A 23,113-nucleotide genomic window follows, 5' to 3' on the forward strand; every position below is an offset into this window, starting at 1 on the left:
AACTGAATGCATCTATCCCCAAGCAACACAGATTCTAGGGTGCCTGGAAGAAGGACTACATTTTATTTTGCTCTGTTTTTTTTTTTTTAATAAGGTGTTAATCTCATAATAAAATAAGAAGAACCGATATTCCTCAGGTGTTAAAATCAGAAAAAAATATTTACAAATTCAAGCACTGGCAAGTTTTATACATAAAATTTTAACATAAAATGGCTCTCTAGATCTTTTTAAGGAGTTTATGTCCACACTCTTCTCTGTTGTTGATCATCTTAGGAGGCACATAAAATGGTTTTGACGGTATTATACACACAAATTAACAACTTCAGTACACTGTGACTTGGCGCATAGAAAATGAGTTCCACGGACCGTGCATTCCGTTTTCTTCTTTAGCAACTTCCTTGCTAACCAGAGTTAATAACTTGGTTTCTAAAGAGACATAACACAAATAAGACTATGTAAGAACCAAGTGTGTATGTACTAAGACCTCAGCTTGGTGGAAGGCCAGATACTGTTTTCCTTCGCTCCTGCCTAGACTGACTTTCCAGTAAAAGACTGTCTTTCCTCTGCTGTGGAGAAAAAGCAGAAAACTTCAGCTCTGATGGAACAAGCCAGAAGATGGTCCACAGAGCCCTCAGGAGTTCTGAGGCATTACATTTCCTGAGCAAGCACGAGGCCTCAATAAAAAACTGTAACATGCTGAACAGCAAGGACATCAGGCTCAGGTCTAGCAAAGCAAGGAAAAAAGGGGGAAGTTTAGACTCCAGAATTAGGATCAACTGCTGCCTGAGGGTATGTCCGTCACGGATACCCACCGCATTTGAATTAGCAGCTAGCTGTACAGTAATTTATTCTGTTTATTCTATTCTATAGTAATTTACTCCCTTTATGTGTTATTTTATTTGTGCACTTAAACTTAAAAAATAATATAGGGACATTTATTAGAGGATAAGCCCCTACAATAAAATCTTAATATCTGAACAGCCATAATTCCCATGTCAGTCCTAATATTAACTCTAAAGCTATGATTTTAGAAGTTAGTCAGGATACTAATATCTATGCAAGTATTTTTTTCAAACTTAAAATTTATTCATTCAGCATAACTTGATATTACTATGGCATAAATAACTAGATATACTGCAGAAGTGTTTATTTTAACCTGTTTTACGGGAATTACTTGACGCCTCATCTAGTAGGAAAAAATTTGTACATTATACCTTGTGTTTCCTTTTTTGATATAGTAGCCAGGTTTCCTTGGAAATATATACAATTGTTCCGGGCGGCGTGCCATGTCAATGTATCATTTTCATTAAGGCCAAACATTCTGAAACACTGAAAAACAGTAGTGTGCCAAGGTTGTAATTAGACAGCTTTTCAGAGTTTCTGGTGATAACTTTTCTGTTTGTAACAACCAAGATAAACTGGTTATTCTAAACAAAAAGGGAGATCAGCTGATCTAAGTCTTTTCTGGCTTGAAAAGGTCTTTATGAAAGAAAAGATAAATCCTAGGAAACTAGTATAAACCCTCACATTTTAGCATCTACTTAAAAGGAAGAACATGACAGTCTCTATAGCTTCAGTGGAAATGAATCTAAAGCAATGGTTCCTCAGCATTGCTGAGGTATGACTTTGTGCGAGGAATGCCTGAGACCTCAGAAAACAAAGAAGATGAAACAAGGATAAGATGTTATTGAAACTAAACATCTAAGTTTCCAGTTGCCCTGTTTGTGATACTATGCTTGGTTTTCATAGGATAATCACAGAAAGAGAATGATTCTAACACTAGTAAGAAAATGGTGAATTTGCCATTTCTTGTAATATGATTTACGATTTTTAATCAAGATGTTGTTAGACAGCGCAGTTAGAGTCAAGCAACATAAAATCAGGAATGTGCTAATTAAAGTATACAACAGAAAAGTTAATTGGGCACCCTGGGGAAAGAAGTCAGCAAAAGCAAGGTGTCTCCACAGCAGTCAGAAGTGGTGCCTAAATACTCAGACAGGTGTCAAGGAAGGCGACTCTGGGAGCTCCTCTTCCAGGAGGAGAGAGACACTTTAGCTTTAGAGAACACTACAAAAGGGAACAAACTCTGAGTTTGTGCCTCTTTTCCCCGTGACTGAGAGAGTGGGGAAGAAAGAGAAGATAGCAGCCAGGTACCTTAAACAAAGGAGCTCTGTCAAACTGAAATCTTATTTAGACTTAGTCAAAAGAAAGATAGATGAAGTTAGATGAGACAAATAAAGTAGATAAGGATTATCTTTATTGCTAGCTATCTTGAAATGCCATCTTTTGAGAAGGTTGACTAAGTGATCTTATTCAGTGAAGTGTGGCAATGCTGGATTACTTAAAAACCTTAACTAGATTACTTAACTGGATTACTGAAAAATCTTAACAAGTGTTTGGTTCTATAAAGAAACTAAGAAGTTTGCTCAACACAAGTGCCTCAGTGGCTTAAGAGCCAGTAGCATAGCAGCCATGGGATGGAGAAGTGTCCAAGTGACCTGTGACAGCCAAATAAGCTCAGCACAGTAACAAAAAACACACTACAGCTCTGAAGTTGTGCATCTCCACACAAGGAAAGTTGCTCAACCATTTTGGGTAACATCAAATAGCAGCATAAATATAAGATGAGGCTTAATTCTTGTATGGCTCATAACCTCTCTTATAACTGCTCTGGTCCCAATAGAGGTTAACACTTCTGTTTCAGGGAGGTTTATTTTTTAGAGTCTTTAATATACCCAACCAGAACATATTTTGTGATAATCCAGATCCCTGCGACAACTGTGAAAAACTGAACCAATAACATTTTGTATTCTGTTCTTCTAAAAATATAATATACTGGCATTTCATAGTGTACCTTGTTATTAAAAAGGACCCAGCCTTCTGAACAACCACCCTTTGGGGGTGGTGAAGTGGGAACAACAGTTGGACGAACAGTATTGTTGAGCCTTTCACAGATGAATAACTCAACACTGCCACAGTTGAGATCATTCCATGTACCTGAAGGGAAATTGGAATAAAAGAAAAACAAAAATCAAACTGAGATTGGGATGAAAAATGTCCTTTCCTAATAGAAAAAAAATCTATTATAAGAAGTAGAACTGATTTCAGTATTTGTATTTCTCTCCCTTCTCCCTCAGAAATAATGAGTTATTTTTATTATATCCTCCTGAGAAACATTCAGGTTTCCAGCAAAATTCAAAATATGAAATATTTTGTCTGAGAACAGAAATATTTCAATATTGAAAAGCCATGGCATTGCCAAAGAGGAGTTTTACTTCAACTACTTAATTTACCCACTCTCTGTAAGTTCAGTCTGCCTATATAAGGTGCTTGCTCTTTGTTACCATATTACCCGAGCTTCTCACAGTTTTGCAGTCTTCCATGCACCTATTCTCCACACGGATGGGAGTGTGATGTAAGAGTATAACACTATCATCACCATCCCCATTTTGCATACCAGGAATGGAGAGAAAAAAGGCATTCACTTCATTAACTGTAGACATTTCCTAGGCAGATATTTACAGCAGAGATAATCACATGTGATGTTCAATGGAGATCTTGTCATTATAGTTCAATGAAGTTATGGATATTATTCTTCTTGTCTTAAAGAAGATATCTAAAACAGGACATAGCATCTACTCTGCAAAGGTGTGTATGTCCTTCCACTGACCTTTAAGAGAGCCTGGTAAGATTATCTCAGCTGTACATGTGGAGACTACAAATGCTTAAAAGTAGGAAAGAATAATTGCATCGAAGGAGAGCAAGTGCTTGGTGAGAATCAGCATAATTATCCTTCTCAGCTGTTTGTATTAAAAAATATTTGCACTCTTTTTTTTAAACATTAAAACACAGTATAGGATTGTATGGTATATGATTGGTGTATAGAATTGCATAGTAATAATCACAGCCATGTCCAAACCGTATATTGTTAGCAACTGCACAAATGATAACAGACAGTTGATGTCCTGGAGAGATAGTAACAAAATGGACAAAGATTAGAGGAGAAAATAATATTGACTCTACCTGAAGATGGTTTGATTCTTAACTGATTTGTTCATATTTAAAATTTTTGACAAAGCTAGGATTAAATTGCAGATGTAATCCAACACGTTAATTACATAGAGTCGAATTTTTTAAAAGGGCATAAATGAAAGAAGACAACATGATTTACCGCCTAAGCTTTTTAAATTCTCTATCAAATATCACCTTGCTCGGTATTATAACTCACCCAGCATCGCACACACAGTCTCCCAAGCCTATACTACACCATGCAGATAGAATGTTGTTACAGAACCCACCTGTTTGGGTATACATGACCACACAGTTTTCATCATTATTTGCAAAATTGGGTTCATTTGGTGCCCAAGCAACATAGTTCACAGGGCTTCCATCCATCCATCTGAAAGAAATCATGTTGTGAAATAATATTTGTTAGTAAATATGTTAATATTTCTTTTCAAAGGACATATTAGAGCTTTTTATTTTAAATACAATTTTAAATATCCTAGCTAACAAACATGCTTTGTTTTCTAGCTACAAGCAGTAGTATAAGACCTTTTAGGGTAGGCAAGATCCCTGAGCCACATACTGTTCCCAGTATCACTAGTAACCACTTTGTTAAACAAAGGTAATCTTTAATATTGTATAACTGTTGCTTTCATTATGCAACAATTACTTCCTAGTCCAATGATCCATACTGTCTCAAAAAAAAGCCAAGAACAAAGTGAAAAAAGGCTCAGTGTGCTAGAGGGGAGGATAACCAGGTGGGGAATTGCTGAGGCAAAAGGCTTTCAGACAATTTCAGCTCAATGGGTTTCCAGTTTTGGAGACTAAGCAACTGAATGTGTATTTGTACAAGTAAAATACAAATAAGGAATGTAACAGGTGGTACCTAACTTTTTCCACTTGCAAATCTTCCTGAACCAAATAGGAAAAAACGGTGTATAATAAACTAGGAATAAAATAAAGGGAAATGGTGGCACCATCATCCAGCAGAGAAAAGGATGAAATTAAGGAGGGAGCAGAAAAAACTGGACAAAACCATTTTTCTGAGCAGTGGATGTGGTGTAGGAAGCAGTAGTTCCAGGAGATGAGACTATATGTTCTCTGTGGCTTGCAGCCAGGGCAGACGTCCTGAGAGGACAGGAGAAAGGCTGAGACGGAGAGGCTGAGACTCATCTCACCAAGTTCAATATCTCAGGAGGCAGCACTAGAGAAAGGGAGAAAAGTGGGAGCGTCCACTACAGACGCAAGGGAAGCGTATCTGTAACTCACCTAAGGCTCCATGGATATTTATGATGTTCCTACGGCACTTTATTTCTGAAGACATTTGTAGAAGAGTAACGACTCCACACAGCCTGAAACCGTCTTGCCCTGGACTCTGACATTATAACCATCTGGAAATTACCTTCCAGATAGGGGCTATGAGCTCTCCAGTACTGCTATTTCGCTTCTAAAAAAACACAGTGAAGCCTCACTGTAAGTTTGGTTTTTGTTTGTTTGTTTGTTTGTTTTTGACCTTTTCAATACTCAGTGTCTACAAGTGAGGTGATACTGCCAGCTGAAACATCCCTAGAGAACTCCAACCTATTTTTTCTTTCATCTAACAAGGAAAAGGGGATGACACTACAATGACTGCCAGCAAGCATGTCAGCCCCACTGATACAACAGTAGAGCCTAGAACCAAAGAGAAGGGAAAACAGACAGTGCAGATATCATGGGAGGAGTGCTACCCTAAGGATCACAATCTTATTTTAAAGCTTTATGCCAAGATACAGCTGTAGACAAGTTTTGTCAGTCATTGAACTTCAATGGTCTCTTATAGACAGCCTTGCTGAATATTCACACTTAATACATGATATTTGACAAACCTTTTTTTTTTTTTTTTTTACTTACCGGAATGTTTTATCAAGGCTCACACTTAAGCCAATATAAAAGTTATTTCCCCGGTCTTTATAGAAACTCTAAAACACAAAAAATAAGATTTTAATGAAATGTAAGAATACAGTTTTCAAATAAAATAAGGAAGCTCTCAAAACTGGTTTAGTTTCAGTTTGCATAGTATGTAATGTGCAGGGAGTTGCTGGGATTATGTACCTGATCTGCAAAATGCAAAACTTTCTTCTGATTTCTAGTATTTAAGTAAAAAGAAAAGCAGAATGGGACAAAAAATGGAGGGAAAAGCTATGTTCAGAAAATAAAAACATCTCTTAGGCAGGCTATAAAATAAAGCAATATTTTTAAGAGTTTAGGGAAAATACAGTGAGAATTTCTGAAGGACTACTAGTAAATGTTTTTTTTTAGTATTCATTCATGTGGAGGGAAGGAAGGAGTCATATTTGTTTTGAATAATATAAAAACTTTTTCCAAAGAAATGAATTATCACCAGGCTATTCACTTCCTATTAGAAAGTATTCTGACTTAAATTTTTTACTGAAAACCTGAAAAATACCAGCAGTTTATAAAAGAGGGGAAAAGCTTTTCTTGAATTTTGTAAAGAGAATGGGTGGAAAAAGTATACTCAATGACTGTAATTTTCATCTAAGAATGAAAGGGATTTTGAAAGTTGCTCTCAGAGTGTTCAGCAAAGAAGCTGAGGATTTGTCTACACGTGGCAATTAATCAAAATAATGATTATGGTAAAAGATTTAAGTAGATAAGCCCATGAAAAGTAGCATTGATTTTTTTTAATGGCAGGGAGCACTTTCTAACATATCAGAAGCCAGCTGACCAAGATGCCTCAGTGTTGTACAGAACTATGTATTTTTGGTGTAAAATATTTTTCTTACATATTTCCAAAGAAAGTTTTTTTCACTTTCACTCTCAATGACAGCAAGATCACCACCATTCTTCCTGCAAAAATCCCTAGCTTTTTCCATAGGCATTGGTTCCTTGCTGAAGTAGTATTCCTTATGATGATATATTATCCAATCATCTTCACTAACATCATATTCATAATCTGCAAGATAAAACATTAAGCAAAGTACCTGTAATAGAAATTAGCATCATTATATGATAATTTCCTTCTGGTATTAGAAGTACAAGACTTACTGAATGTGGAAGTAGGTTCTGGTTTCAACGATGCTCCTGCAATATAAATCAATATCTGACTATATTATGTCTCAGATATCTTCTCTCAATTAAATATACTTTAATAGTTATTAACATTTTAATTCCCAAAACTAAAATGAATTGTAGCGATTATTCAGTAGGTTTATTTTTGTCACAGAATTTCTCAGAACATATGCAAAAATGTTACACTCAGCAATATACCACGTCAGAGCTGATCACAAGTTAAGCCCACAGAAAGTATGCATAACTTCAGACTACCCAATTTCACTTCTTCATTACGTACCACACAGATCTTAAACTTACATACAGATCTCACAGACAAAATTCATGCTTTTATTTAAATTGAAAATTATCAATTGCTTCAGTGTGCTTGATGATACAGCTGGCTTTCATACATGCAGATGGTGGGATGTGACCTGGAAAGGATGCTCTTATCTGTCTCTACAAGATTTTAAGAAAGAAAGTCACCTTACCTTTTTTTATTTGACAAACATAGTCATGCATATATTCACAAAATAAATCATTCCATTTCATATTATTGTATCCGTTAAACACTCCACATTTTTCATTCCCATCATAATTGTTTGGTTCTCCACCTGCCCATTTTTCAAAATTTACCTGTAGTGGAAACATAGCCCTGTTACTATTTTTCTTTTAAATCAAAACTATTCTCTCCTGTTAAAGGAGAATGTGTGTCACTTAATTTCAAGGTCAGTCTTGTGTTTTGGTGCCAGACCTTGTAAGGAGAAAGACATGGCCCTTGTATAGAGTAGTGATTCTTCTGTGTATTTATAAGTCATGTTAATAAGCTGAGAAATTGTGGCCCTCCTTGTTATCAGGAGAGATGAAGTTGTCTTGTCAAGCTCTGAGAAGAAGTATCCAAGTACCATCCTCTGACCACTAGGTTGATTATCCTGCTCTAATGTTTCAACTTGAGTCAATCCACATGTGCTGCTATACTGACTTGGCCCTTGCAGACCTTGGGTGAGGCCAACAGAGCTTAGCTTGAGAGACATATAACATTATTTCTAAGAGTAAATAACAGATAGGGATATAGAGATTAGTATGAACTAGATTTGCTTAACTAAGAGAGACATTATGAGTATTTAATCACCTTTGATGATATTGCATATGCTCAAAATGTCATATTGTTATATACAATTATGAATAATCAAAAAATAAAAACTAATTCCTAGAGTGGGATTGGAAAGTAAAGACTTAAAGGCACTTGTGGCTGGTATAGGAGGGGTCGTGTGACAAGATATATACAGAGAATTAGACAAAGAGCTGGAACAAGAAATTATTTACTCACTGGTGAGCCATCACTCCATATAAATCCTCTGCCAGAGTCCAGGGCATTTAAACCCATCCAGTAAGATGAGTGAAGATAATCTTTGTCTCTGAATGATTACACATGAATATAGACAATCAATCAGGCACAGTGGAAAATAGAGAAAAAGGCTACATGTCATTACATTCTCAGTGTTTTGGCACTTAAAGTATCTGAATGCTGACCTGCCTGTGCTCATATGCTTGAGCTAAACATATGTATAAGTGCATCAATAAGTCAGGCTTTTCTTAGTCTCCAAATTTTTCCTGTTAATTAAGGAAGGAAAGGAACCTTTTACAACAGAAAGTATTCCTTTAATCTAGAGTATTTCATCCTCTGATCAACTACTAATGAGCTAAAAAGATAAAGTTTACTTCTTTGAACTAAACTCAGTTGAAACCAGCTTCAATGTTCCTCTTTTCTCTCTATACATGTCCCTGCTGCGTCAACACATAGTACTCCCTCTCCAAAGACCTGCTAAGAAACTCTTTTGCTCACCTTCTTCTACCCATTTACTTCTGCCACTTTGCAAAGATATACATTGTCTTTGCAAAGTAGAAACTGATCATCAGAAATTCTTTATGTCTTTCAGAAGGGTAGTTTTTTAAATGTTTTATCCCCTATATCTAAACAACAGGTTGTGCAGATACTCACAAGTCAGATATTAGATTTTGCTCTTGTTCACTATGGATACTGGCCAGATCTCCTCCAATGGCTCTGCAAAAATCTCTTGCGCCAAACCATGTTTGCATTTTCTCCCTTCCCCTCTGGAAAAGCTACAAAAAATGGACAGTTAATTCCTGTGTCAGATATTACAGAAATTTGGATACATTCAGAAATTCAGAAAGCTTCTGTCTTTCTCCTGGTCCCCTGCTCTGTGGGCAATTACTATTTAACTGTGCCACCAAAACCTGTGGTCATCTATCAAATTTGATTATTGTAACTTTGCATTGCCTGTCATCTTTGTGTTCCTGTGAGTCCATACTGCAATTTCATCTGCATATGTTACTCTCCTTCTGGTCTTGCCACACCACCCCGAGGCTGACTGGAACCGTGTTACCTCAGAATAACTACGAGGTAAAAGGGGTAAAATCTATCCTTCATACATTTATGTTTTATGTTCTCATTTGAAATCACACACATTTGCGTTTAGCAGTTAAATACCTACTTTGAAGCAAGAGCTACTTTGAGGAATTGATTGCCACCCATCTGGGCACGATGGAAGAGGAGTCGTTGTTGGAGGAGGAGGGGGGGTCACTCCCTGAACCAGTTGCTTGCAGAGAAACATGTTTTTCTCTTCACAGTTCAAAATATCCCATAATCCAGCTGAAGTTCCTGTTCTCATAGCCACACAGCCTGACTCCCTTCCTTCATAAAACATAAAATTCACAAACCTAATTGATAAAGATCTGCATCTTCTCAAAGCATGTTCTATCTACTGAAAGTTAGCTGACTCCACTGTGTTTGGACACCAATAGCTCGTATGCATTTCAATTAAGTCATAAAGAAATTTTATCACATTCCTCTTATATTACACTGTGAAGCACCACAATATCAAACAATCAAATAACAAAGAGAAAATGATACCAACAAACACACTCAATCCCAGACAGCCAATTGGGAAATGGGGATGGCCTGTTCCACCATCCCCAATGTGACACCTTTCTCTCTAGTACAAATAGATAGATATACTGTCATTTCTGCAGCTTTAAGCCAGAAGAGTTTCAAAACAGCACTTTGGTTTTGAAAACCTAACTTCTTGGGCCCCCAGACCAGAAACTTCAATTCTGTTTCCACAACGTGTACCTGGCATTCCTGAGTTCCAGTTAGTGAATGTAACAGCTTCGCCACTGGCCCATTTGAAAGTCCCCTGCTCTTCCGCATCTGAGAGAGCGATCCAGAAATACTTGGCTGGATTGAATCCAATTAAAGAAGTCAAAAATGCTTGTTCATATCTGTGAAGAGTAAGTTCCAAGAGGACGTTGTACTAATATTTTATCCTAATTTATCCATTTCTTCAAACAATTCATAATACCAAATTTAGTAAAGTTAAAGTGATTTTTTAATATGTGAAAAAATAGCACGGATAGAAGCAAGAGCAATTATATTACCCTTAAAATTCTACTTATCGTGTAAATTGTTTATATTATAATTTTATAATGTAAGTTATGTTTATAATTTAGAGAGATTCTATTCTCCTTTTGCACCTTGTTCATTGTACAATGAACAGCATAAGCCAGGAGCACTTGGGGTAATGCATGTGTGTTACTTACTCTGTAAAAATAAGCAATTCAGTGTTTTATTGAGCTTTGTGATAAGATCTAGATAATTGAATCTTGTTACTCTAGGAAAAATTTTACTTTTATTCCAAAAAGGGTAAGTTTCCAGATCTCCCTGTTGCAAAGAAAAGGCCGAAAAGCTCAACACCAGAAGAAATAAATAGTTCCACATGTATTTGTTTATTTTTAGTTCAATGAGTTTTAAAACAATCTGGCACTTCTGAGGGGGAGAGGAAGTTTTTTAATTCCTGGGGTCAGCAATAGTGTAGATGTGTAGTAGCAGGCGTTTGAACATCTGTATCGATGACATAAAGCCCCTGCTTCAGCTCTACCATACATATTCCTGTGAAAGGAATGGTGTCACATTAGACACTATTACTAAATGCAGACTGGGAAGTGATGACTTTCTTTGGCCCTTCCATCTTGGTTGCACATGTGAAAGGACAAGCATTTTGTTTCCATACCTGTCTTTCACAGTAGCCAGGTAACTTTTGTTTTCTTCACAGATTTGTTTTGCTTCTGAAAATGTTGTTGGTATCTGTCCCATGGAATAACAGTAAAAACCATGCTTTGTCCAGCCCTGCCAACGTAAACAGCAGAAATGCACAGGAGGTTTTGTAAAATTCCACAATGCTAAACTCTTCTAAAAGCTACATTATTGCTACATGCTAAGTTAAAATTAATCTCAGAAGCCATAAGAAAAAATGAAGGGGATAATCAAATGGCCTTTGTAACCATAACTGTTTCTTCCTCCTTGATAAAGGGCACACAAGAACAAAAATTTCAGGTCTTCATGAGCAATGGGCCTTGCTTATGATTTGGAGCTGGAATGCACGTTCATCATCACTTTGCAGGTCCTTTTGTAAAGCCTTATCTGCTTTAACATCGTGCAACTCTACTGGCACTATCGTTTTTTCTCCTTAGCTGTTGCAACAGGCTGTATTACAAACAATCTGCAAGATAGTTTATGCAAATATTCCTTTTGTGGCAGATATACTGAACTGAGAAGGGTGCTGTGCCACCCACGACCTGTGGGATACGGCAGGAAAAATAATGACATGGTCTGCAGAGAGCAGTTTTTATGGGACCTGAGCTGAAGTGACCAGCTTTGTTTAGAGAAGAGAGCTGGGCGAAGTGAGCACATGGAGGAGTGAAAAAAAGAAGCTGGCCTTTAGTCTGAAAAGTGTGAGTACCTACAAATTAACAGTTTTCTAGGACTCCACCAAGTGCAGTCAATGTAAATGACTTCTGAGACACAGCTTAACCATCACGGGAGTGAAAGTAAGATGCAACGACCTGAATAAATCACTGCTTTTGTTTTACACTTACTTTCTCGCAGCCTGGGTAAGTAACCTCAGCTTCCCCTGGTTCTTCTGCCAAAGGTTTCCTTTTACAGATGTAACCAAGTTTCTTTTCACATGCACTGTCAGCCCAGGAGCCATCCTGAGCATTGTAACAAGAGAGCACAAAGAGGTCTGAAGAAAATCCAGATCCAATATGAATATTTACCATCCTCAGAGAGAATCTAGATCTCTCTACTTTTGGCTGAGGTCATTTCAGCTCTCTTCTCTGCCTTGCTACTTTCTCCGTTGCCCCCAAGTAGGGAATATAATACAGTGGGCGTAACATTTCCTCAGAGATCTCAGAATTAGTGTAGCATGCAATAAAGGTTCAGTGACTGATGAGAACAGTAAGGAAATACTCTGTTCCATTCTTTCTCACTAGCATAGTGTTTATAACGTTCATATACCTGGATGACACTAGAAATAAAATGTTGGATAAATTAAACATAAAATATTAAACATACATTACTTAAGCTTTTCTCCATAGTATTATGATACATCATTTTAAACTGAGTATAAAACAAGATAGATTTTTTTGTGTTTCCAGTAATATCAGCTTCCAAATTGGCTCTAATAAATACATGTGTTAGGTGGTTTAGGGGAAACATATGAATGTCCTTGCACCAAGAGTCATATTATGCAACTGTAATCGGCCATTGTATGTGGGTGATGAGTTACTTTAATCAGTTTCAAACGGGAGATTTGTTATAATTATTACAGAGCAGACCAAGCCTCAATGCAGCACAGTGCTTCTTGTGCTCTACCATACCTCTTTCTGCATCTAGTATCTAGGGTCCCTCCACACTAAGATATTCTGCATTAAACTAAGTTCTTAAAAACCTAAAAATAAAGGCTAGAATCTTTTCTTTACATATTTTTTTTCACTGACTATTTCCTTTTGGGGGGCCCAATGGACAAAAGAAAGCATGAAAGTGTGAGAGGTTTTTACCTCTCCCTTCATAATGATGCAGTCTGCCTTATCCCGTGTGTGGGTTGGCTCTCCTTGATGCCACTTGGTATACGTCACTGGTGTCCCATCGCTCCATTCAAAATACATTTGAACCCTGAAATCGTTTAGACCAATCCACAGCTCATCGTCAGGCTCTGCGAACACAAACATAATTGCAGGTGTGGTTGTGTCTTAAAAGGGAACATACACATCTCACACCCACGGGAGACTGACTGAGCGAAAAAGCTGATTCCTACCATATTTTTTAAAGATCCTTAAGGCCATGGTTACAATTAAATCAATAATATTGACATTGTAATTCCAGGTGAAAGAATGACCTGCAGGAATACTCACTGTACCCAAGCTGAGATACTGTAAAACTGTACTCCTCAATATTATGAATACTCATCAGCTCTCCACCTTCTTTTCTACAGGAAGACTGGGCTGCTTTCCATATTTTCGGTGTTCTGAAAATTATATAGCAATGACCGGCATAGGCCACCCATTCCATGGGGCATTTAATAGACTTTAAGTCACCTAAAAAGAGTTATTTCAAACAATTAATGAGCAGTCCTGATCAGTGCTTTCTGATAATCAAAAAGAAAATGACTGATATTGACATACATTTGAAATATTGTGGCACATACCAGTAGAAAAGAAAAAAAAATGCATAAGTAACATGAAGAATACAAAATGGATTTTCCTGTCAGCACAGTATTGTCATGCTTATTTTTTCACTACTAGCTACCCAAGAACCCTTTCACATAAGGAAATTAATAAAAAGTAATTTGATATGCAACCTAGCAGAGTCCTACTTTGTGCTCAATCCTTTTCAGCAAGGGATACAGCCATGTTTTTTCAGAATGGGGCCTCTATTCCTGCCAGGAACTTTATCACTGAATTTTGAAGACTTTCTGTGTTTTTCTTTGGAAACATCAGGTGCTTGACAACCAGCTGGAGCTCCTGCACAGCCCAGATCACACATCCAGAGAGCCCAGGCACGTTTGTGTTGTATCAGAAGTGTCAGAACTACCAGCTGCACAGAAATGCAGCACACCTCCTGCTGTGACTATTTCTTGGTGTGAATTTAGTATGGTCAGCCATCTTGCATTTTGCTGAATGCTTATATGGTCTATCCCTGTACGAGCAAACTGAAGAGGGCAGGAGGTGGGCCCAAGCAATGGCATATGATCATCTCTGTTTTTCAGTCATTGTCACGCTCCCTAGACATGGTTTTGGCCTTTGCAAACTTGCACTCCCCTAGAAAATGTCTAGGCATGGTTTGGAGGTTAAAATGGATCAGAAACCATTTCCAGTACGCTGTTTCGGGTGCAGCCAATCTGGGAGGGTACGAGTATAGCGATCCTTGCTGTGAGGTGCCGTTCCTCCTAGGAGCCGAGGAATAATCATATTTATTATTAGAGTTGTGGCTGAGGGAGCAACTCCAGGTAGGAATTCCCATGTGGACTAACTGCACACCATTTTCTTCACGTAAATAAGATCTGAGTCTGCCTCAGGTCTAAAGGAAACTCAAATAGGAAAAGGTGCCAGACCCATATTCTGGAGTTGTCCTTCCAGAACAGAGCAGAAGGGGTCAGGCAGAGCAGGTGGGGCGTGAACTCTGGATCACACCTTTTTGCAGGGCGCAGCTCTAGAGTGTTTTGCAGACCACAGAACATTCATCAGTGTTTCATGATCTGGATTACATGACCAAACAAATAATCCTGCCTCCTTCAGTACTCTGGAATCTTTTCAGAATGGCCTTTAGTTGAACAATATCTAGATATCATCTTTAAAATGAGCAAGATAATTAAAGTCTTCTGAGTGTTGACCAAGGTCAACAAGTGTAACACTTTTAACAACACACAACACAGAAGGCTTATATGTAATGTCATTTCAAATATGCAATAATGGCATCTTCCCGTTATTTCTCATTCACTGCAAAACCAGCCTTATATTTGACCAACTTACTTGAGGTAATAGTGGAGGAAGCTAAAGAAGCATTTCTCTTTTGGCAGATATATCCCAGTTTCCGATTACACTCTTGGTTTTCCCATTTGCCATTCCTACCTTGGAAGGTCCCACATATTTTTCCAGATTCCACAGAGGGATTTCCTTTAGGAAAAGGGCACAAAATACAGACAATCACTATGTTAATATCAATTTTCATCTCATCACAGGAACGAATGTGCAAGTCTCTTGCACCCACACAGCCACTGTTATGTTATTCCTCAGAATGAGAATTCCTAAGAGAGGTGGTGAGGGAAAATCACTGAGCCAGTCCACAGAGCTGACGGTTCAAACACTAGACTTCCCCCTCCTTTCCCATGCACTTCCTGAGGAGAAATTCAGTGTGTTTGGAACACTCCAGCATACAGGCAAACACTTCATAGAAGATCAGCTAAGAAACAATTTATGTTGGGTGGTAGTATGGCAAGCAGCTAAGCCTCCTTTACTGTTAGACATTGAAACTGAGATGAGGATGCAACTCCATGGGAATGTTTGTCCTTTGGATTTTCTCTGTAGTTACAACAGCTATTATGAAAATATGTAAAATGGTGAGCTAGATGCTAAGAAAATAGCAGAAACTTATTAATAGATAAAGTTAATCAGGTAAACATCATAAACAAACAATAACTGTGGAGAAAAATTGAAAATGTATTTTATGTGATGTTTCCCTTTAGAACATATTTCATTTTTCCTGAGTTTTCCTTTGGATTGAATAATATGCCTGATTTCCAATTGTGCATGGAAAATCAAACACTGAAGGAGGTGCAAATGCATATGTTTATATGTTTTCTTGGATGAGCTATCTGCTTTTTATGGCAAATTCAGAATTAATGACCAACCATCTCTGGTACAATCCGCATTACTGTAATGTCCTACTTTTCCCTATTCCCCCAGGATTTGTGACAATTCTGTGAAACTGAAGAGATTAGGTAACAGAAGTTTGGACAACAGAAGATAATTTTGGCCCAGATACTGATCATCATTTCAGAAAAGTGCACTTACCTGGAGCCCAGTTTAGATATCTGAAAGGATTACCCCCAGTCCATTGCCAGCCACTGTCAAGTGTACCAAAAAGACCAATCCAGAGCTTAGCATTAACACCCAGGTCACTAGTGAGTCCTAAGTGTTCAAAATAAAAGAGCAGACAAGTTATTAAATGCATCTGCTTCTGTAAGTTACTGAAGGAAACTTAAAATGAAATTTTAAAATGTGGAAAAGGTCAAAGTGTCATAATAGATACCTATTTTACATGGGCTTGAATTTTTCTGCTATTTTAATAAATGTTTTGTGAGAAAGTGACAAGCTTTTTAGGAATGCCACTAAGACTTATTTTCACAAGGTATTTACCCTTATAAATACTTATAAGTATCCATGTGAATGCCCTTGGGTTTGACCTACATTTTAACCACACACAGTTTTGTTTTTTTTTTTTACTTTACCTAATAAATACATTTCTTCATGAAGGTCTGTGACACTTAGTAATTCTGCATTCTGCTGCTGGCAGCTTTTCCTCGCTTCGTGCCATGTCAGAAGTGACTCTGAGTTTATCTGATAGTGGGTTTCTGTCAAAGGGTTTGTTTTCCAAACATCATTGTGGATACCGTCTATAAAATATGGCAACAGCAATTTCATAAGATAGTCATACTTGCTAGCATGGAAAACAAAATCTTCATTGCAGACTATAACTATGTAGTTGTATGATTTTCTAAGCTTTCACACAATTTGTCTCATTTATATATATTCTATTTGTTCAATAATATATACTCTATCTATTCAATATTATTATTAATAACCTAAGGAATTACTTTTCGTTACAAACCTGATTATTCTACATTCACTCTGTTCTAGGCCTTTTCATTTACAAACTCATCTACTTCTCTCACAGTTCAGTCCACATTAATCTACTCACTGATATATTCTACCCATATACACACATTTCCCTATTTCCCATACAGAAAATCTCAGGCTGCACATTTGATACCATACCTCAGGTCCTTCTCTTGTACTCTCAAGCCCTGCCAACATCATAGAAACAACCACTTCCAGTCAACTGGGAGGCAGGGGGAAGGGTTTAGGGTTGCTCTTTTCTCACTGAAAAGCTCTGTTCAGTGGTTTGCAGGTGTAAGGACCACTGGGATCCCAAGGCTGTGTCCTGTACCCTTTCATTCATGCCAGCCCTCGCATTTCCTGCTCCATGCTATGATATATTACTGTCTCCTGACTCTGCTACGTCCCATCTTCCTTACGCAGTGCACTTCTTTCTGCCTCTCATTTGCCCTACTTTTCTCCTCCCTTAGTCCTAAGGATTTTCTCTTCCTTGTCCCATTGGTTCCAGTACCATCCGATGCTATACTGATGGCTCTTCCCATGCTCCCCATATCTACAAGCCTCTGCCTGGAGTACTGAAGGAGTACTCCTCATCTCAGTTGCAGAGAGAAAGAGTGAAAGCCAATAGTAGACATTCCATTTTCTCATTACGTAGCTCACTAGTAAAGTAGATTAGCCTGAATCCAGCTTGCTTTCCAATACTACTTCCATGTCCTGAGCAGATTTTGACAATGAAAGGGGATGAAACTTTTGCTTAATGCCTTTCCTGAAATTTTTATGAATAAATTACCTTTTAGTGGACAATTTCCAAAAAGTTGGTCTTTATCAAAATCTGAAGATGTTGCACACCAGAGAGTGCCTGCATCATCACTCCGAGGTATGCATTCAGCATACCATTTACCATTGAGCTTAAAAGGGAATACACAAGGTGCGCCAAAGGCATTTCCTCCCAGTGTAAACGTATCTAAGGACAAAAATGAAGAGCGACAGCAGCCAGTTGGTATCAGATGTTGAGCACAGCGTCTGCCTATAGACAACACTTCCTAGTGCTCCCTAGATCTTCAAGTACATACAGTTGTTTAGCTGGGTTATGCAAGAGCTGATGTGGAGAAAACATGTTATTGCCTAATTACTATGAAGTCTTCCAAGACTGTTATGCCAGTCAGATATGATGAGGGCAAGATACTCAGAATAAAGACCCAGAACTAAACAACCTTAATTTGGCCCTCAGAGTAATTTCTATCCAATTTATTTTGTTAAAACGCTATCTGAAGCAGTGTTCCAGAAGTGCTCACGACTTAGCTTCACCCACTGCATACATCCTGTCTTTGGATAATGTTTGGGATTTTTTTTTTTAATTTAATGCTTGAGCCCACATGCCAAGTCTGCATAACCCAAGAAGGAGAGTAATGTAGGAAAAAAGAGATCTGACTGTTTAGTGCTCCTCTGTCTGCCTGTTAGACCCTATCGCACTCTAAACCATTAAAGCACCATTCTTCAATTATTATCAGAGGGTTGTTAAGGACAGCACATATTTAAGTGTAACCTCAGTTTTGACCTGCATAGCTGTGAACATCTATCTCATTTCTAATACTAAAAAGATTCTTGAAATAATTTCAACTTTTAAATTAATGACAAGAACTATAACAACATTTTTTACAGGTAATCCAGGCTTAACCAAAATTTGTGCCTGGAAAACAGAGGAAGGAGCACAACGGAAGTGTCTTACCGGTTTTAGCAGCCTATTAAACTAATAGGAGTATGCTTTCAAAGACAGCATTCACATTTACTGAATCCACTCTGAGACAATTCTTTTGTACAGCAAAGTTTGCATCTTTTCTAAAGGTTTAAATGATACTCTTTCCATTGTGGTTTTGATAAAATTAATTTCCTTTTATCTTTGAATGCAGTTTTCTTATCTAAAGGCCAAATGATGACCAAATAATGATCATAGGCTGAATTACTTTTCCTTATTGCTGGGCCTGAGAAACTCCAGGTGAACACTGTTAGAACTGGATCACATTTATATTAACTAGAACATAACTTTTTCGAGACAGCGCATGGTCAAAGCAAGTCATCCAACAATAAATATTTAATATAACGTAATTCCCCAATCCTTCCACAAATGAATCAGATAGATAGATTTTGAAAGAGTCATAGATTTCCTCCTGGGGTTGCTGTACCAATAGAATTCTCATTCCCCCAACCGATGCCTCTGTCTTTTTATACTTTTATTTGACAGAACTACACTCTCTAGGTTAGGCACAAATTTATTAAGTCATATACGCTTTGCATTTCTACTCTCTATTTGTAGTCAGCTCTGCTACTGAGGTCACTGTGCAAAAGGGACTGCTGGATGACAAGCAGGTAGTCGAATGCTTTAAAAATAAAGTCAGCTAAGTTACTTTGAAACGTAGAGATTAATTTTCAGAACTCACCTTCATAGTGCTGAGAGCACACACCCTCTGTGGTTCCATAGATTTTCCACCTGCTCCCTTTGCCTGATCCTTTGGACAGCCTGATTTTCTTTCCCTGTCCTTTGCCATAGTTGAAAAATAAATCCTTGCCTTGGGTTGCAAGTGTCTCATTTCCACATTCCCACCACTGAAGTACATTTGTCTTGTTACAGGCTTCCAAAGTGATTGCAGCCTCATCGTCCTTGGAGAGCACTCCCAAGCACAGCTTCAGTGCCATGCTCAGCAGCTGAGTGGCAGAGATCCACCTGAACTTCTGGAACTCATTGTGCTGCTCACACGTGGTAGTTATGACTGAGCTAGAGTTTTGAGCCTGGGCACAGAGCTTGCTATCTTCATTATATATTGAAAATATTCCACTAGCTGTAAAATAAAATGAGAATTCAAATATTTGAAGAGAGATCAAATAGGAGATAGGTCGGTTACTAGCTATTTGACACTTTGCTACATCAAAAAGTGAGTATTTAGAGTCTATAAAGAAAGAAATCAAGGGAGATCTATCACCGCTATTACGGATATTCATCAAAATGTTCTCAAGACGCATACATGCAGAAACTGAAAATATAGTAACTCAAGGGAAATTGTTCTTCTACAGATCCCTCCTTAAAGCACACTTTTCTCAAAATGTCATTCAGAAATGACCTCTATTAAGTTTTATGAGTCCTTCAAACTTCCACCATCACACAGCACATTAAACAGGCTTTAATTTTGACAGTAAAGGTCCTTTTTGCTTTTCAGTTATTAAAAATTATTTTACACATTCACAATGTAATCATTGTTATACTTTACCGAAATCACATTGTATTTTTCAGCTCTTCAAACAAGTGCAGTCTTTTTCACTTTTTAAATTAATTAGTTTGGAAGTTTTTGGCAACTGTGAACAAACTGTTCAACTTGTGAGTTTCTTAGGAAGGAAATCACAACTTCCCATATCATCAGTTCAGTTCTGAGCAGCTAAGCTCACTAAGTGTCCTAAGTGCCATTAATAGCAACACTTTAAAATAGATATGTGAGGCACTGCAGAACAGTTAAGATTATTTCTTATAACCAACTTCAAAAAAGGGGGACTACATTAACAACTTCAGCCTGTCCTAAATCTTGACCATTTTTGCAAATGGCTTTGTTTTCCTTAGCTCCTCCTCTAAGTAACAGCAACATCATGCAGCTCACTCTCATGTCCCATTGAGCTGTATTGCTGCCAAGGTTTCTTGGCAAGTGAAGCAGTTAAATGTGGCTTCATAACCCCTTAGATCGTAGGGGTGCCAAGAGTGTTAGAACATCCTTGGTGTCATCTAACCGAAAGGCTGCAGAGCCAGCACATAGGCTAGATCGCATCCCCCCAGCACAGCTCTCCTGCTGTAGCAGTGCTTCACAAGGTTGGAAGAGAATGGGTTAGAGCCAGCTTGGTCTCACCCAGACATGTGGCCAGGAGAAATTCGCCTGCACTAGATCAGATCAGCACTGTTAGCGAGCTCCTGATGCTGTTCTAGTGATAGCACCAGACGCCCACTGGTTCTCTAGCTGGGAGTTTCCTGAGGGAAAGAGCTGCAGCAGACACGATAGCTCTTCTCTCCTCTCAGCAGTAGGAGCATCTGAAATCTAGCAGACAGTGACTTTTAAGCTCCTTTTTAAAGCCTTCAGCTTGGAAAGGGATTACAACACGCAATTATCAGTATGCCATAGTCTACACGTGCTGTCTAAGAAAATCAATGCACCACATCAGTCACCGGTTCTGTGCATGATGAGAGGACACTGTCTTGTACATCTGAATTATTTTAACTTCCAGTAGAGTAGTTTTAGATCAGCTTTTGTCCACATTCAGCTAGCTGATTTTCAAGAATCAACATTTTCTCGGTTATGCCCACATCTGTTCTCACATTTCTTTCACTCATATCCTTCCTTGAAAACTAGTTTTTGGGATTAAGGAAATACAATGCCTATACAGGTATTACCAAATTTAAGAGTTGAATGAAACTGTTTCAAATTATATGCCATAAACAGATCAAAACTACATTCAGTCTCCACCAAAAAGAATGTCAGGAAGGCACAAGAGTACTTGCAAATCTCCATATTCAACAGAGGACATCATAGACTTACCAGACACTTGGAGATAGATACTAAAGAGAAAAATCAGGAGCAGGTAGACAGCCATTATCGAATGTTTCACTCCCTTCTCTCCTTCACCTCAAACTGATGCTGAAGACTAAAGTTGCGCCTTGCAAGAAAACATTTCTGCACTGAACCAGACTAGCAAATCTTTTTCAGTTTTTAAGGCTCCAAAGATACAGGGAAGTTCTGGACTGTAAATAAGGAACTGTATCTTGTCACATGAGTAATTTTGAAATAATACCTTAATGAATAAGCTTTGCTTTCTAAGCCAGTTTCTCTGCTGTATGTACGTGTCTTTTCTTCCATGGAAATACTAGATCCAAGAGGTCACATTTCAGTGTGGATTTCTGGAAATACACCTTACAATTCAGGGTCATTATTTTTAGGAAGAAGTTGACATGAATGTTTCTCTACTGGAAATAAAGGAAAAGGTAAAAAGAAGGGGAAGTTTTGTGTGTCAGTAAGAAAAAAAAGGCAGAGTGCAACGTAGTATTGTGAAAAATTGGCTGGGACAAAAATACAAATCAAGTACCTCTGACCTTAGAATTAGAAAGAATAAAAATTTCCCACATCTGCAGTTCCATAGAGAAGAGCAGAGCTGTAGAAAAAGCACTTGCTTCTTAGAGAGGCACCTGTCTCTTCTTTGGATCCATTCTGGGCTATATGCAGGAGTTATGAACCCAAACTGAAAGCAGCAATCGACAAAACCCTGCCAAGAAGCTACACAACTCTAGGACGAAGATAAACTAACTGGAAAACTGAGGGATTTTCAATTATTGCTACAGTGGAAAATGAAACTGACAAACATTAGTGCCTACATTTATAATCTCTGCTCTGTGAAAGTTAGCATCCCCTAAAGTGCACAATCTTCAGTCACGCTGACAAAATTCTGATGTTTACTTTGACAAAATTCTCACCTCTCTGGTATGTAGAAAAATTAGAAACATGGAGAGGGTAGGGGTGGAGAAGAGAATCTACTCCCATCATAGGTTTTTGTATTCTTGAGTATGCCTAAATGAAAGGCCCTTGAAAAACGTGTTTCTACAGCTTCAGCAGAGGCTGGTTTGGGCTAATTTTCCCAATATTCTGTTTGCAGTGACCACTCTTTAAGGTCCTTTATGAGCTATGGAAACCAAACAAGACTGCCTGAAAATTGCTGCTGTTGTACAGAACAGGAACACTGGGCACCTACATAAAGATCAGGGATCCTGCCTCTACTGCTCTGACTCAGATGCAGATAGATAACTTACGGAGTATAAAAAGGTACATAAGGGACTAGAGTAGAATAAGACTTATAGCATTAAGAGGAAAAAAATTGGGACCTGAGAGACAGCAGGTAGAGCTGGACCAAAAATCTAGGAAAGGGCAAGAGCCTAGGAAAGACACTGAGAGCTGAGGAAACTAGGAGAAAAGCTAGGACTGTGTTGACAAAGAAACAGATGGACAATTACTGATTGTCTTGTCATGTATATGCAAAGATGACTACATCCAGTCTGGAATTCTGCTATTTGCCAACATGGGAATGCTTAACTATGCAACTTCAACTTTCCACTAAGATAATTCTTGCTATCTTTTTTGGGGGGGGCCTTTAGATATGAAAATGGAGACAATATTTTTAGTTATTATTTAGGCAGGAGAAACAATGTCTGGTGGTTCTGCTATGCAGACAGGATACACAATGTCCCAGCATCTTGAAAGCTACAAGGAGCAAACAAATACAA

General features: G+C 38.0%; 1 protein-coding gene across 1 annotated transcript in view; it reads right to left on the reverse strand.

Annotated features, from left to right (window-relative positions):
• LOC104143281 (macrophage mannose receptor 1) overlaps positions 1–21,591 on the reverse strand; it is a 37,413-nt gene extending 15,822 nt beyond the window's left edge. Inside the window, exons 1-21 of the mRNA XM_009673690.2 lie at positions 21,381–21,591; positions 19,248–19,646; positions 17,600–17,773; positions 16,422–16,586; positions 15,985–16,101; positions 14,944–15,087; positions 13,327–13,509; positions 12,973–13,127; positions 12,010–12,123; positions 11,145–11,260; positions 10,208–10,356; positions 9,570–9,769; positions 9,056–9,177; positions 8,384–8,471; positions 7,545–7,689; positions 7,051–7,086; positions 6,789–6,958; positions 5,896–5,963; positions 4,299–4,399; positions 2,855–2,997; positions 1,215–1,329 (exon numbers count right to left, since the gene is read on the reverse strand). Of these exons, the coding sequence (XP_009671985.2) occupies positions 1,215–1,329; positions 2,855–2,997; positions 4,299–4,399; positions 5,896–5,963; positions 6,789–6,958; positions 7,051–7,086; positions 7,545–7,689; positions 8,384–8,471; positions 9,056–9,177; positions 9,570–9,769; positions 10,208–10,356; positions 11,145–11,260; positions 12,010–12,123; positions 12,973–13,127; positions 13,327–13,509; positions 14,944–15,087; positions 15,985–16,101; positions 16,422–16,586; positions 17,600–17,773; positions 19,248–19,646; positions 21,381–21,435 (2,959 nt within the window). The 5' untranslated portion in view covers positions 21,436–21,591. The remainder of the gene's footprint in view (positions 1–1,214; positions 1,330–2,854; positions 2,998–4,298; positions 4,400–5,895; positions 5,964–6,788; positions 6,959–7,050; positions 7,087–7,544; positions 7,690–8,383; positions 8,472–9,055; positions 9,178–9,569; positions 9,770–10,207; positions 10,357–11,144; positions 11,261–12,009; positions 12,124–12,972; positions 13,128–13,326; positions 13,510–14,943; positions 15,088–15,984; positions 16,102–16,421; positions 16,587–17,599; positions 17,774–19,247; positions 19,647–21,380) is intronic.
• Between the last annotated feature and the right edge of the window lie 1,522 nt (positions 21,592–23,113).

This window comes from Struthio camelus, chromosome 2 (genome assembly GCF_040807025.1).
Source record: "Struthio camelus isolate bStrCam1 chromosome 2, bStrCam1.hap1, whole genome shotgun sequence".
In the NCBI taxonomy this organism is placed as follows: Eukaryota; Metazoa; Chordata; class Aves; order Struthioniformes; family Struthionidae; genus Struthio; species Struthio camelus.